This window comes from Sinocyclocheilus grahami, unplaced genomic scaffold (genome assembly GCF_001515645.1).
Source record: "Sinocyclocheilus grahami isolate Dianchi unplaced genomic scaffold, SAMN03320097.WGS_v1.1 scaffold713.1, whole genome shotgun sequence".
NCBI classification, from domain to species: domain Eukaryota; kingdom Metazoa; phylum Chordata; class Actinopteri; order Cypriniformes; family Cyprinidae; genus Sinocyclocheilus; species Sinocyclocheilus grahami.
In genome coordinates, this window is record NW_015505892.1 from 207,105 (window position 1) to 221,982 (window position 14,878).

The 14,878-nt window shown below is 31.5% G+C and overlaps 1 protein-coding gene across 11 annotated transcripts in view; it reads left to right on the forward strand.

The window, feature by feature from the left end:
• ccdc9b (coiled-coil domain containing 9B) overlaps positions 1-10,589 on the forward strand; it is a 47,326-nt gene extending 36,737 nt beyond the window's left edge. For 6 of the 11 annotated variants that reach the window (XM_016244275.1, XM_016244276.1, XM_016244278.1 and 3 more), the window contains exons 9-15: positions 4,125-4,162; positions 4,299-4,346; positions 5,606-5,699; positions 6,303-6,336; positions 7,548-8,019; positions 8,540-8,622; positions 9,674-10,588. In XM_016244275.1, coding sequence (XP_016099761.1) covers positions 4,125-4,162; positions 4,299-4,346; positions 5,606-5,699; positions 6,303-6,336; positions 7,548-8,019; positions 8,540-8,622; positions 9,674-9,700 — 796 coding nt within the window. In that variant the 3' untranslated portion in view covers positions 9,701-10,588. Of the gene's footprint in view, positions 1-4,124; positions 4,163-4,298; positions 4,347-5,605; positions 5,700-6,302; positions 6,337-7,547; positions 8,020-8,539; positions 8,623-9,673 lie in introns of all 11 variants that reach the window. The other 5 variants (XM_016244274.1, XM_016244284.1, XM_016244283.1 and 2 more) reach the window with 2 other exon arrangements.
• Positions 10,590-14,878: the final 4,289 nt, after the last annotated feature.

The following is a 14,878-nucleotide window of genomic DNA, read 5'->3' on the forward strand; positions in this document are numbered from 1 at the left end:
TGTTCAAATTCTTTTCAGTTCAATGTTAAAACATTTATCTCAGTTAAGTTAAACATTGATCTGTTTGTTTGAGAGGCCCGACATGTCAACTTCTGACTCGACCAATCACGTGAGTTTGGGGCGGAGCTACATATTATTATGCAAATCCATTTGGCGGTACTCTTCCCCCAAAATCCATTAAATTTTTTTCTCAAATTCTGTGTTTTCAGTTTTAAACTTTTCTGATCTGTTGATGGGTTTAATTAAATTTTAATAAGAAAAAAAGATGTCTAATCAACTGAATTCATAAAGCTTTAGCAATATAATAATTACAATTGTAGCCGTATAACTGCCCTATGAAATGTTGCATTTTATCAAAAACTTGTCCGTTTTATTTTTTCTGTATTTTGTGTTTTATGATTTAATGCAAATTTATTATCAAAAATGGTGGTCATCATATGAATGGACAAAACTAACAATTTAATTCATCTTTTAATTAAACTAATAAAAATTTTATTTGAATAAAATTCCTTTAATTTTTAAGCAAACAAATTGCTGCACAACAGGTTTTAAAAAATGAAAAATAAAAAGAATTAAAAGGTCCTTGAAAAACTGTGATATTCCTTTAAAATAGTGTTTAATAAACGGTATTATTATTATTATGATCATTAATAATAATAATGGCAATATCATTATTATTAAAGAAATGAGTTCTACTGTACAATAGTAATATCTGTCATAATTTCAAGTTAAACCACTTGAAATTATTAAAGTAAAAGTAAAGTTAATTTTAATTTCGTGCTGACTTTAACCATGTAGTTATATTATAATGATCATTATTAGTAATAGTACTGATTAAATGCTTTTTGTCATTTATCAGAAAGTACACTGTCCATTCATAAATGCATTTTTGCTTTAGAAATAATTACAGAATGTATTTTCTTTTTTACTGTATAAAACATTTTCTTTAACTCTCAATTATAAAAGCACTGAATTTCTGCCACAAACACAGGACAAAGACTATGTGGTGTTTCCAGAAAGACCTTTAATTCTAATAAAGTTTGATTCAATTCCTTAAATTAAAGTCATCCATGTCTCATGAGCTCACTGAATGGAGACATCTGACCCCAAATACCACTCGTTTTTACAAGAGCCGTGATTCATAAACATTCCCAGAAGCAAATAGATATATAAGAAGTTTTGATATGAGTCAATGTTATTTCTATTCTTTTTTTTTTCCCACTCAAGTTCTAGTTCTTTTGGATTAGCTCGTGTTTAATCGAACAGAGACGAGATTTGACACGACGTCTCGAGCAGTTTGACATCTACGAAGCTTTTACAGTCATCAGAGCGTAAACAAGGACCTTTTATCACCTCTGTGACATTAAACAGGAGTCCAGCTCACTGATCATTTATGAATCCTACTGCGTTTTGCTTCCAAAACATTTGTCAGAGTGAGATATTTAAGTCAGATCTGAATGCGAGTTTGAAGTGAATTGTGCATTGCCACGTTTCCCAATGGTGATGCTTCTTTTTCATAATTATATAATGTGATATTACTGCTGCAAATTTAGACAATAACAGGGAAATTACTGTATTAACTACAGGCGAGATTTTAGAACAGCTGCAGTATCTATTTTGACATTGTTTTAGGCTACTTGTTAGGTAGAAACATTTGCAAAAATGGGAATATTGCGTAAAACGTTTGCGAATAAAGCATAGTTTCCATCACAAGAGAACAAAATCGTCACTTCCTGGGAAACTGCCGCAAATGATCAATAATAAAAATGGAAGTTGCCATTAGAAACACTCATTAAAAAAAAAAATTTTTAGGCCTGATTTGAAGATTTATGTATTTGAATTGCATGTAAAATTTTCATCCACTAGTTTTAAATAATAAACTTAATGCGATGCATATTTGTCAGTCTTTAATGAATCAGGTCAGATTTTGTTAATAGTACTAATAAACTGAATGTGTTTTAAATGCACAATAACCGTGTTTATATATTTATCATCAATAAATCCAATTTGTTTCAGTGTTTTTTAACTAATTGAATATTGCTTGCCCCACAGCTAATCATATTGAACCATTTTCATACTTTTTAACTGAATTGATTTAAATATTGTCACAATTAAATGATTTATGCAAATTCTAAGCAATTTGAAAAAACGCACTTCGGAAATATCAAATAAATGAACTATTTGCATCTATTTGATTTAATTTAATTAAAAATTATTTAAACTATGGCAGGATTTTTTTGAGAGCAGAAATCTGAGCGGTTCCATTTATGCTTGACTGACAAATACGCATCACATTAAGTTTATTAGTTTATGTTAATACCGTTTAATCCAAATGGAAGGAAATTGTATACGCAATTCTAATACATAAATCTTAAATTTAGGCCTAAATATTTTAAGTCTGTGGCTTTTTTCCTACATAGCAAATGACAACCGTCTCAATTGAGCAAATACATTTTTTTATGTGAACTTTAAGATTTGATGCACATCTCTGCGTTTCCATCCAGCTTTTTAAATGCAATATCCTAAAATTTGCATAAAAATGCATGAATGGAAACCTAAATAATGACTAAACCGATATCTGTCTATTGGTTAACTTTATTAAAGTGTAAATCTGTTTTAACTAGGCATGCACCGAAATTAAAATTCTGGACCGAAAACGAAAATGCTTTTAAATAATTATTGGTTACGATTTATTTTAAGGTGTCCTGGTTACTGTGAAATTATACATATAAGTAATTTACTTACTATAAGGTAAGGGTTAGGATTTGGGTTTGGCTTAGGGTTACTTGCATGTAATTATGCATAATTAATTGTTATTATAATTAGGGGTGTTCCGATTGATCGGATACGATCACTATCGACCGATAATCATGCTGGGATGTTTGAACGGCGCTCTCTCAAAATACGCAAATGTCTTCCACACATCGCGTCTGTCTATAAGCGAGCTGCACAGTTGACACATGAATTGTCACTTGCACAAGCGAGGCAGTATCACATCGTTACTAAAGTTTATAAATTGCATTACTTTTTAATTCTTGCCAGTGTTTAACCATTCAGCGCTCGCGCGCTCTCCTGGAGACCGTGCGCTCATGCACACTCGCAGCGCACACACATAACGCCAGGTTCACATTACTCCGTTTGCAGTGCATATGTGGTGTGTATTTTTTCCGCGCTCATGTTAACGGATTAATAAAGCGTGTACACTGCACACGACTGCTGTCCGGCAGTGCGTTCCAGTAGCGGTGCGTCTGCAGAAGTGCAGAGATGGAATCTATTTTTGCTGCGCTGCAAGCGCTGAATTAAAGTAACAGCGCATTGTTTGCAGTAACTATGAACATGGATTGACACGAAAATGTAGTAATTACACCATAAATGCATATTATTAAAGTCTACTGTGATTCACAGTCAACACATATGGCTTTTTGGCTAGGTTTAAAGGGAAAGAGCACTTTTAGATAAACAAGGCAATAATAGATGCCACTCGTGGAGGTAGAAAAACACAGTTCTTTATGAACCGCAGGATTGCTTGTAATAAAGATTTCAATGCAAAAGGAAAGGCAGTAGAGCTGACTATTTCTGTCAGTGGTAAGTTTGTGATAACGTAAGAAAAGTAGTTTAAACAACTCGCTTTTCTAGTAGCTTTTTCTATTTCGATTTTCTATGAAGGGCAGCTACAGATCGATAAAATGTAATCATAATAAAATGTTTTAAGTTGATGATAAAAGTTTTGCGTGATTGGTATCACAGCGAGATCTTGAGTTTTCACATCTGTTTAGTATTTAAGAATTTCACAGGTAACTGAACTGAACATTTACTGATGCTTCTGGAAAGAAACAGCTTGTATGGTGACCAGCATGTGTAGTTTTAGATGTTGATCAGCTTCTTAACCAGTTTAACCAGCAGTACTTTCTTGCTCATCCAGCTTCACCATAAAGATCAAGCTGGTAGCTGGAAAATCTGCACCAATAACCAGCATAAACCTGTGTGTGTCAGTACTAAAAGACATGCCTCTGTAAGCTAGTGGCCTAGTTCACCTGCTCGTATACTGTTGGTATTGTCAGTGATTATTCTGCGTTAATGTTTAGTTGCATGTCTGCGTGTTTTTTCCAATGTTTTATTTGTAGGTTCTCTGAAAAGGAACACGGAGGAACATCAAACAGAGGTGAGCAGATGAACTCATTTATAGCTGAGATGCTAAATACATCTCATTTTCTTGATTGAGTCTGGTTCTGCTTTCTGTGTGGATTGTATTTTGTTTGTGATGTTGAATCTTCTGTATTAATTATATTTGATTATAGGAGGTCGAAACACCAGGAGAGGAAATATGAGAGCAGAACAATCCAGAGGTGGGTAAAACCTAAAACTATTTGGCCTAAAAAAAATCATTCATTCATTAGCAGAACATTTAATGCTTGGATGTTCACATTTGCATTAAAATTGTGAATTGATATTAGAAATTAAACACGTAAAAAGAAGTTATGAATAAATAAAACATGAATTCTGAAAGTCCTTTCTGGGCAATAGCAAATAAAATGATTTTCTTTCCACTTATATTTTATTTTATTTCATTTTAATTTTAGTTAAAGCTTTAGTCATTTTGTTGTGTTTTGTCATTTTTATTAGTCTTTTTTTTAATGTCCATATAGTTTATTCATTTTAATGTCAGTTTTAGTTTCAATTTCAATTTTTTTTAATACGTTAAGTTAAACTATTCGAAAATGAAAAAATGTTGCCCAGTGACAAAAGTTTTCAAATAACAAAATTTGTTTTATGACATTAGTTTTACTTTTAGTTAACCATAATAACCCTGTTTCTAGCAAGCATCAAGTTTAAAATATCTTTTATGTAGCTTTTTTATTTTATTTTTATAAATTTAATTCAACATTGCAATAAAATTCAAGCTAAATTTCGATTAGAAGCTAAAAAAATATTTAATTATGTAAAGTGCATATAAAATAAATTAAATGATTTAAGTAAATATAAACAATCAAGCTAAATTTATATTGTAAACTTTTTATAAAAATTTTAAATTATATATATATAAATATAATTTAATTAAATATAAAATGTTAAATAAAAAAAATATTTAATATAAAAAATGTACTTAAATATAAAAATATTAAATTAAAATTCAAGCTCAATTTTCATTGGAAACTTATATAAAATATTATATATAAAATTACTAAATCAAAAATATTGAATATAAAAATAATAAATAAAAATTCGAGCTCAATTTTCTTTGGAAGCTTATATAAAATATTGTATAAAAATACTAAATTAAAATTCGAGCTCAATTTTCATTGAAAGCTTATATAAAATATTGTATAAAAATACTAAATAAAAAATATTGAACATAAAAATACTAAATTAAAATTCGAGTTTAAATAAATTATATATAAATGAGTTAATATTATATTAACAACATTACATTAAAATTCCAGCTCTAATTTCTTTGGTAGCTTATATAAAAATATGAAGTGATCTCCTGCGGTCACTGTGGCACTGTGTGGTTAATAATATCCAAGGCTCTTTCCATAGTAAGAGTTAATAGGAGTTCATGAAATCACATTCTACAGTGCGTGTTGATGCGTTTAATCTCTTCTAGTTCGACAGCAAGCGTCAGACGGGACGGGGAAGTGTGTTCCAGTGGAGGGCAGTAAAGCCAAGGGGAAAGACCGTCTGACGGGTCGAGCGAGGAGGTAAACTGACCTCAAACTGCTGACCGTTTACAGCAACTTCCCTCAAAGCCATTATGTCATACATTTAGCCCCATTTAGAGGATGATGGGAAATGCTTTTCAGAGCAGTTTATGGTTTCGTGCATTTCCACTCCCTTTAGCGTTCAACCACAAACATGACTTCTCATAATTCGACTTTTAAAAGCTTATTACGAGTTCCTTATTATACAGTTAATGGATGTTCATTTACTCGTTACACACAGTAACTGATCAAAAACTAATTTTTTTTTAAATCAAAGCTGTTGTGATGCTATTATAGAAGATAAAGATATTATTAAATTCGTATTAAGTTATGTATTTTTTTATTAAAGATATTATTATTAATGTCATCTAAAATCGCCATGTTTTTTTAAGTATCATGGTATTCTTTTGGGAAAAAAAAATAAAAATAATAATAATAGTACATTAAGAAACTACATATAAAATATTGAATAGTACTATCACAATATCTTTGATTCCAAAACATTTTTTTTTAAACCGTTACTATTTTAATGGGTAAATTGATATCCAAATTTATTGAGTGATAACTAGGATTGCAAATCATTTCTTGGTTTTGTCCTCATAGGTGGGATGCTAAAGAGCAGGACGAGCATTTGCAGGTGATTTTTATTATTATTATTAGTAGTAGTAGTAGTATTACTACTGCAGTAATTAGAATTTGGGATGAAAATGAGCTTAATTTTTATGAAAGCAGTTATGCAATAAAATATATTAATAGTCCTAAATATAGGCTTTAAATTTGATCCTATAACTTTTGGACATGCTTCCATGAAATTCACTCAGGTTTGATCAGGTTTGGGATGAAAATGTGCTTGTTTTTTATGAAAATAATTTCACAAAATATATTAATAGTCATAAATATAGGTTTCAAATTGTCTTAATTTTGATTTAGATTTTTGGGGCTAACTTCTGGACACATTTGAATCAAATTCACTCAAAAATGATCAGGTGTGCAATAAAAAAGTGCTTAATTTTTATAAAAATTATTTTCACAATATGTATTAATAGTCCTAAATATAGGCTTCAAATTCTGCCCTGTTTATATATATATTTTTTTTTTTGATTTTCGGGATCATTTCTAGACATGTTTTCCTGAAATTCACTCAAAAATAATCAAGTTTGGGATGCAAATGTGCTTGTTTTTTATGAAAATAATTTCACAATAAATTATGATAATAGTCATAAATATAGGTTTCAAATTATGTCTTATTTTTTATTTTTGGGGCTGACTTCTGGACACGTTTTAATCAAATTCACTCAAAAACGATCAGGTGTGCAATGAAAATGTGCTTAATTTTATTTATTTTTTTAATTACAAAAAAAATCACAATAAAATGTATTAATAGTCCTAAATATAGGCTTCAAACTCTGCCCTATTTATATTTTTTTATTTATATTTTCGGGATAATTTCTAGATATGTTTTCATGAAATTCCCTCGAAAATAATCAAGTTTGGGATGCAAATGTGCTTAATTTTTCTGAAAATAATTTCACAATAAAATATATTAATAGTTCTAAATATAGGCTTCAAATTCTGTCTTATTTATAATTTTTTATTCTGATTTTGGGGTAACTTCTGGATATGTTTTCATGACGTTTGAGATAAAAATGTGCTTAATTTTTATGAATATATATATGCATAATATAATATATTAATAGTCCTAAATATAAGCTTATTTATAATTTTGATTTAGATTTTTGGAGATAACCTCTAGATGTTTTCATGAAATTCACTCAAAACCGTTCAAGTTTGAGGTTAAAGTGTAGCCCTTTCCAATATTATAAATACCTGTTGGTTGATTTCTGCCAGGTGTGTCCAGAGAGCAGCTTGCAGGAGTTTTTAGAGGAACTCGACGCTCTTTGTGCTCCTGAGGTGGAGAGCGTCAATCCAGAGACTGACATTGAAAACACAAAGCCACGTGCATCTGAAGACTCCGCCGGTGTCGCAGACCACAGTAGACGTGTTTCTACAGACGTGTCCGTTCTCAAGGCCACTGAGAAAAAGGTCCGCTTTTCTGAGAACAGTGATACGAATGGCACAGAAACACCTTCACAGGTCAAGAACGGCTCTGTGGAAGAAGACAGACAAACACTGGCGCGAGACGACAGCGAATGTATCCCGGAGGAGATCAAAGAGCGGGAAAACCGTGTGCAGAGACCGAACCCGCTCACTGAAGCCAGCGAAGCGTCGTGTCCCAAACCCGGAGATGTTCGTATATCAGCAGAACCGCACGAGAACCAACCTGTTGAACACACCAAAAGCTGCTCTAACAGAGGAAACGGTACGTGAACATCGGTTACGTGTTATGCTCCTCATGCATCCCTGACTTAGAGTTACGGAAGTAAAAACTAAAACTCCATGATTTTTAACAATAACTCCTAAACCGTTAAAGACGGAATTACTGTGCGCTCCAAGCTTGTTAATCAATGGTATGTGCTTTTGTCAGCCTGCAGTATTTCAACTTATTTTTAATTGTGTTTAAAAGCAGAATTTGTGGTGAAAAACTACATTACCTGTACAATGCTCGCTGTGCTGTCAAAATACTTAAATATTTGTATTATTATAGATGCATATTTCGTAGGAAACTTAAAATATGTGTCTGTCTGTGTGTCTGTCTGTGTCTGTCTGTCTGTCTGTGTGTGTGTGTGTGTCTGTCTGTGTCTGTGTGTCTGTCTGTGTCTGTCTGTCTGTCTGTCTGTCTGTCTGTCTGTCTGTGTCTGTGTCTGTGTCTGTGTCTGTGTGTGTGTGTGTGTGTGTGTGTGTGTGTGTGTGTGTGTGTGTGTGTTTTCTCTCTCTGGCAGAAGAACTGATGGACTCGAGTCTGTCTGTCCTGAATCTGGAGCCGGCCGAGTCTCTTCCCGACCGCAGCACCAGCGCTGATATGGTGAGTGTGCTGCATTAAAGCCTCATTTGACTTGCAGATTTGAAGTGTCCCACCTCACAGGATTTAACGGCCCGCAGAAACTCCATTATCCACCTTAAGTGCTTCAGAAATACCCTAGAAAGCAGCACTATATATGAAACCAGGCCACTTATTCATCCTGCAATGTACAGAGCACGGTTACATCAGTTTTAAAGTGTTTAAATGCAAGACTACAGTCCATTTCTGGCCTTTTTACATTGATCTAGGGCTGCACGATTTGGGGAGAATAAAAATCGCTAAAATTGCGATTTAAAATGCATTTAAAAGAAAATTCCAGGCTGCTGTGTTTATTTAAAAGGCTGCAATTGTAGAGCTAAAAGTTTGTGATTATGTGGCTATAAAATAATGAAGATGATGATTTTTACTCAATAAAATAAACATATAAAAAATAAGAAATATTGCTATTGTAATATTTCAGTGTAAAAAAAAGATATTTAAGAAAAATAATGAAATCATAATCTTATTTTACACCTAAAATTATAATAGTAATATTTATGTCTGTCTTATGACAGGCCTACATTAAATGCTTGAAGAATTAATGTTTTTTTTTATTGTATTAAAAATATAACTTTAATCGATAGTTTGAATTATCATTATATCACAACAGCTATATATAATATTATTGTTATTACTAAATAAAAATTTACATAACTAAATTAAAAGTAAGAAATATTACTATTTTATTATTTCTCTGTAAAATAAAAAGTATTTAGGAAAAATTATAAAATAATTTTAAGTGTGATATATAAGTATAGTGTGCTAAAAATAATTATCATTACTAAATAAAATAAAAATATTTAAGAAAAATTATGTAATAGTAATTTAAATTTACAACTAAAATTACAATACTGTATGGCTAACTACATTAAATCAAGATTTTTTTTTTTAATGTTAAAAAATATAACGCAATATAAAAATGTAGATGTCATATAAATAAATATATATATTAATATATTGATGTCATGCATCTGTTTAATTGTGTTAATTGAATTTCTCTTTTTTTTTTCCCCAGGCCAGAGAGAATGGGAAAGTGGTTTAGATGGGAAATGCACTAAACCCAAAACAAACAGAAGAACGGAAATATCATTGGCTCATGTCGAGTTACTCTAAACGCTTCTGTGCTTGGAGTGTTTTTGGGAAGGTTTGAGCGTCGTGTGGTTTTACTGGATGCTGAACGCTGAAAACACTGGTTGTGATTGTTCTGCTTAGTTTATCTTCTCGTAGGTTAAAGATTGTTAATGCTTCAGCGCACAGTTAACCTTCATCTAAGCCACTTTGGTGGGATTTCAGTCTGAAAGCACTACAAACAACTTGAATGTGTAACTTCATGAAGTTTAGTGGAACAAACCCATAGACACGGTGTGCATTTAGACTTAACCAGCACACTAGCTGACTAACCTAGTCTTCTACACTAGTATTCTTCATCTTAACTCGTATATATCTGACAGAAGCACATGTGTCGTGGGATTTGGTGTGGATGGTTCACAAGGATTGTACAAGTATGTTAATTAGCACTTTATTGGGTATGAATGAACTGAAGGGTATAAAACCATTTGTTTTGTTTTGCTCTTTGATTAAAAATGAAGGACTATTAAGGTCTAAATTATTGTTTTACAAAAGACTGCAGAATGTTTTGGTTTCTGGTGGGTCGTTTGAAGCAGGTTCTCTGCTAGTTTAGCACTCAAACTGGTAATTGTTTGATTGTAAATGGTAATAAGTTTTAATCGTGCTGATGTTTCATCAGTCCAGATGAGTTGCACGGTGTTACGGTTTGAAGAACACACTTAAGTGACTAAAGGTTGATTTTTATATTTTGCTGTCACTTTAATTAAGTATTTTGTGTTCATTTGTGTTCTTTTGAAATGAATGTTAAATATTAATAATAAGCATTAAAAACTTTTACCAGCCCTGTGCTGTGATGCTTGCACTGATTTCACTGCACAGATGATTCAAATGCATTAAAATTATACCTACAATGGATCTTATTTATGCATTTATACCAACAATAGCTGCATGTAAAAATTAAAGGTATCGAGATTTTTTTTATTAAAACATTTTTTTATTTTTATAATTAAACTTAAATTAAGTTATTATTACCATTAAATGTCATAATGTTGGTGTTGAGAATTTTTTTTTTTTTGTGGTTTAAATTTGTTTGATTTAATCCGAGACAATACATTTAATAATACATGAAAATATATATATATACAGTGGGTACGGAAAGTATTCAGACCCCCTTACATTTTTCACTCTGTTATATTGCAGCCATTTGCTACCATTACAACATTTTGATATTAATATTTACATTTAAATTAGCATACATTTTTTTTTTAATTTAGCAACAAATCTGTATATATATATATATATATGTATGTATTCAAGTTGTTTGTATCGATTTATATAAACTTGGATACAAGTATATATAATTCTTTATATAAATATTAATTATACATATAAAACTTAAGATTGTGGCTCATATTGCAATGCTTTATTTTAATGGATTTTCAGTGAAACACATTGTGCATGAATTAATTCTTGGCCTTTATGTAGATATTTCAGCAAAGCTTGATTCCATTACTGTTAATATTCATAATTATTTTCCTGCCTCTCTGTTATGACCTGCTTCTCTCACCTGATCCCTTCAAGGAGGCGGAGCTTATCACACACCCACTAATTAATTATTTTGATCAAGTTAAAACGATCACTGCTATGTGCAGTTGGTGTAGTAAAAGTAAAACCCACTTCTACAGCAACTTACATGTGTGCAACAGATACTAAAAACTTCAGTAGTGTTGTTTTGAAGAAGCAGCGCTGCCTCAGAGCCCTGCGTTCAGTTTAATGCAGGATCTTTTGGGATTAGCTTCTTATTATTAAATGCCTCCCATCGGCAGGTTGCTCTGGAAATCACTCCCTGTTCTCTTCAAACACGGCTTTGTCTTCTGTTACTCTTTTAATTACTCTTTTCCAGCAGGCGTGCTCGGGGACGGCATCATCCGCGGGGACCTTCACATGACTCGCATGATTTATGATCATCATGAAGGTACAACTGTTCAATGGTCAAATGTTATACTTGCATCTAGTGAAAGAAGCAAATACTTTAAAGAAAAAGGTATTTGGAACATCTCTCCGTGAGCACTGATACAGTCAATATGAAGAGAACTGAAGTTAAATCACATCACGAGCACTGAATCTTGCTGTTAGCCTCACTAATGCCTTCCACATTGACAGTAATTATCATTTGCTTAATGTTATTGTTTATAGTTTTAAGAGGTTTAAGAGTGAATCTCCTAAAAATTACAATTAAAAATATATCAAATATATTATTTTAATTAACAATTTTATTATTTTTTAATGTTATTAATATTATATATATATATATTATTGATTTTTAATGTTATTAATATTAATAATATATTAAAATGGAGCCTTTATAGAACCATATATATATATTACAATTTAAATGAGCATATGTTATGTTGAAATTTAGCAACAAATCTTAATATGATTTTTGTATTTTTTAATTATAGATTTATTATTTTGATTTTGAAATATTTGAAAATAAAATGTAGCCTTTCATGACCATTTATATATATATATATATATATAAATTAGCATAAAAAATGTAATTTATTTTATTAAATCTAATAAATTATATATATTATTAATATTAAAATTTAAATGAGCATAAATAATGTTAAATTTAGCAACGGATACTAATATATAAACATTATAATTTTTTATTCATTTATTGTCTTTTTACATTATTTTAGTGTATAAAATTTAGCCTTTTTAGGACCATTAAGATTTTTATTTAAACTAGCAGAATGTAGCAATAAATGTTAATATATATTTAATGTTACTTTTAATTTAATATATTTTTGATGCATGTTTTCTCTTAGTGAGGGTTTCAGCACTGACACATTTTAAGCTCTTTAATATTATGGACATTTGCACAGCTTGTAACCGTCTTTTTTAAGTCAAATCTAGACTTAAAGGGAACATCAGCCCCTTTAAAAAGCCTGTAGTGCTTATAACCACCAGTTATTCCAGAACTGGGACAAAAAGCCTCGGTGCGAGTGTCAGAAATAAGTGCAGGTTTGGCCCTTTCCTCGTAGCCCCTGCAGACGCTGATGGGTTACAGCACTCTTCAGCTTGATTAATAATGCATTTCCGTCCGCTCTGACAGATGATAATTGAAAAAGCCCATTATGAACATGCAACATAATAATTGAATTTCTTTCAAACAGCAGCTTTTACTGTATTCGGTGGTTCTCAAATGGTTTTGCTTTCAGCGACTGGCATTGTTTGTTGTCGGGGGAGGCACAGCTTCCCCATAATTTTAAGGTTAAAATGGGAGGACGATTTAATGTTAACAAAATTCACATTTCAGTTCATGTCTCAGAATGTGTATTTTTTGTTTGTAATTTCATAGTTGTAATACCATAACGTGAAAGCGCCGCTTTTCTATTGCGAAAGCAGATTCGGCACAAATGATAGAGAAGGGGAGGGGGAGGCCGGGGGAGAGCTGAGCTCTCGTGCCTCCGTTGGTAAAAAAAATTAGCCAATCAGCATCGAGTGTTCACTTTCAGCGCTGAGGAGTGTTGAGTAAAGAAACCTCGTAGAGGAGGCTAGCCTCCCTTCTGATATCAACCAATCATCAAAGAGACGTACATTACGTGATATTAGTTTGAACGTCTGCCGCTGCGCTGATAATGTACCAAGTACTTATGATGAGTAGCGATATTGAATATTTGATCGCCAACAGATTTACCAAGCTGTCATTCAAACAGTATATATACAAATTTAGGGAAAACAGTCTAAGCTGGATATAGGCTACAGCAGTCGGCTTAATTAAATGGCACAACTGGCAGCTCTCTTTTAACACAGACTTTTAAGAAGGAATGGATGTTTGCTTCAAGTGATAGGCCAGGTAAGTGAAATGATATTATCTTGCTGTATGTGTGTCATTTTCTTTACGTTTTCTGACTAAAAGCAACCAAAAAGCCATTTTAAAGTAGTTAAGCAAATAATAATAATAAACAGCAGGGATCCCAGACCGATACAATTAGTGTGCCGCCTCTATTTTAAAACCCACGAGCCGCCACTTTATTTTACAAAAGCACCAAAAATTAAAACATGAGGTTTATTAATATTGGCATGAACTGCTTGAGTCAGATATGCAATATTAATAACATGACAGTTTTTTGAATGCCTAATCAATACGAGAACTAACACACTGAGTTAGTATTGAATTTACAGTTATAGAATTTGATTAGACACATGACCAACAAAAGATATGGCAAGTGTTTTTAACATTTGTTTGGATATCCAGCTATACAATATTTTAAGATTAATTGTGCTTTATTAATTGCATTTAGCATTGATCGAAACGAACCTTCTACACACCAACTGAGAACCACTGATTTAACTTGGATGCAACAACTTGCATTGGTTTGTATTTAATTCAGCTGAATGTGACTAAGTTGTATATGATTGCATTGGTTTGTATTCGTACTTGTATATGATTCACTTGTAAATATGCGAGTTGATGAAAAGTGGATTAATTAAATGAGAAAATGAAAAGAAAAGAGAAAAAAACTACAAGAAAAATGGATAGTTTTATACTTTTTGAAGAAGAAAAAAAATGTAAAACAAAAACAATTCAACACTACAACATGCGAATGTGTTGTTAAATTATTGAAAATTAACAAAATCTCAGGGGGACATGAAGTAAATATTTTAGGCCAAAATAATGTGAGAATATCATGTAATCCATAAAAAAGTAATTTATCTGATTATAAGCATTTTAAAATGTAATCTAAGTACGCATAATTAATTTTTGGAATCTGATTACGTAATCCAGATTACATGTAATGAGTTACTACCCAGCGCTGTATATGAAACATAGTAACAGATTACATGTAATATGGATTATGTAATCAGATTCCAAAAATGAAGTACTTGTAATTAGATTATATTACATTTTAAAATGCTCGTAATCAGATTACAGTTACTTTTTATGGATTGCATGATTATATTATTCACACAATGGCAGTAAATGATTCATAATTTATTGATTTATTGATCATTTTTTTCTCTTTTAAAGTTGCCTTTCTAAAAATCCTGCTGTGTGTCACACCATTTAACTTTGACAATATAGAAGTGTCACATAAATAACTTTGTGATCCATGCTTCTGAATTTGGGGGGGGGGGGGGG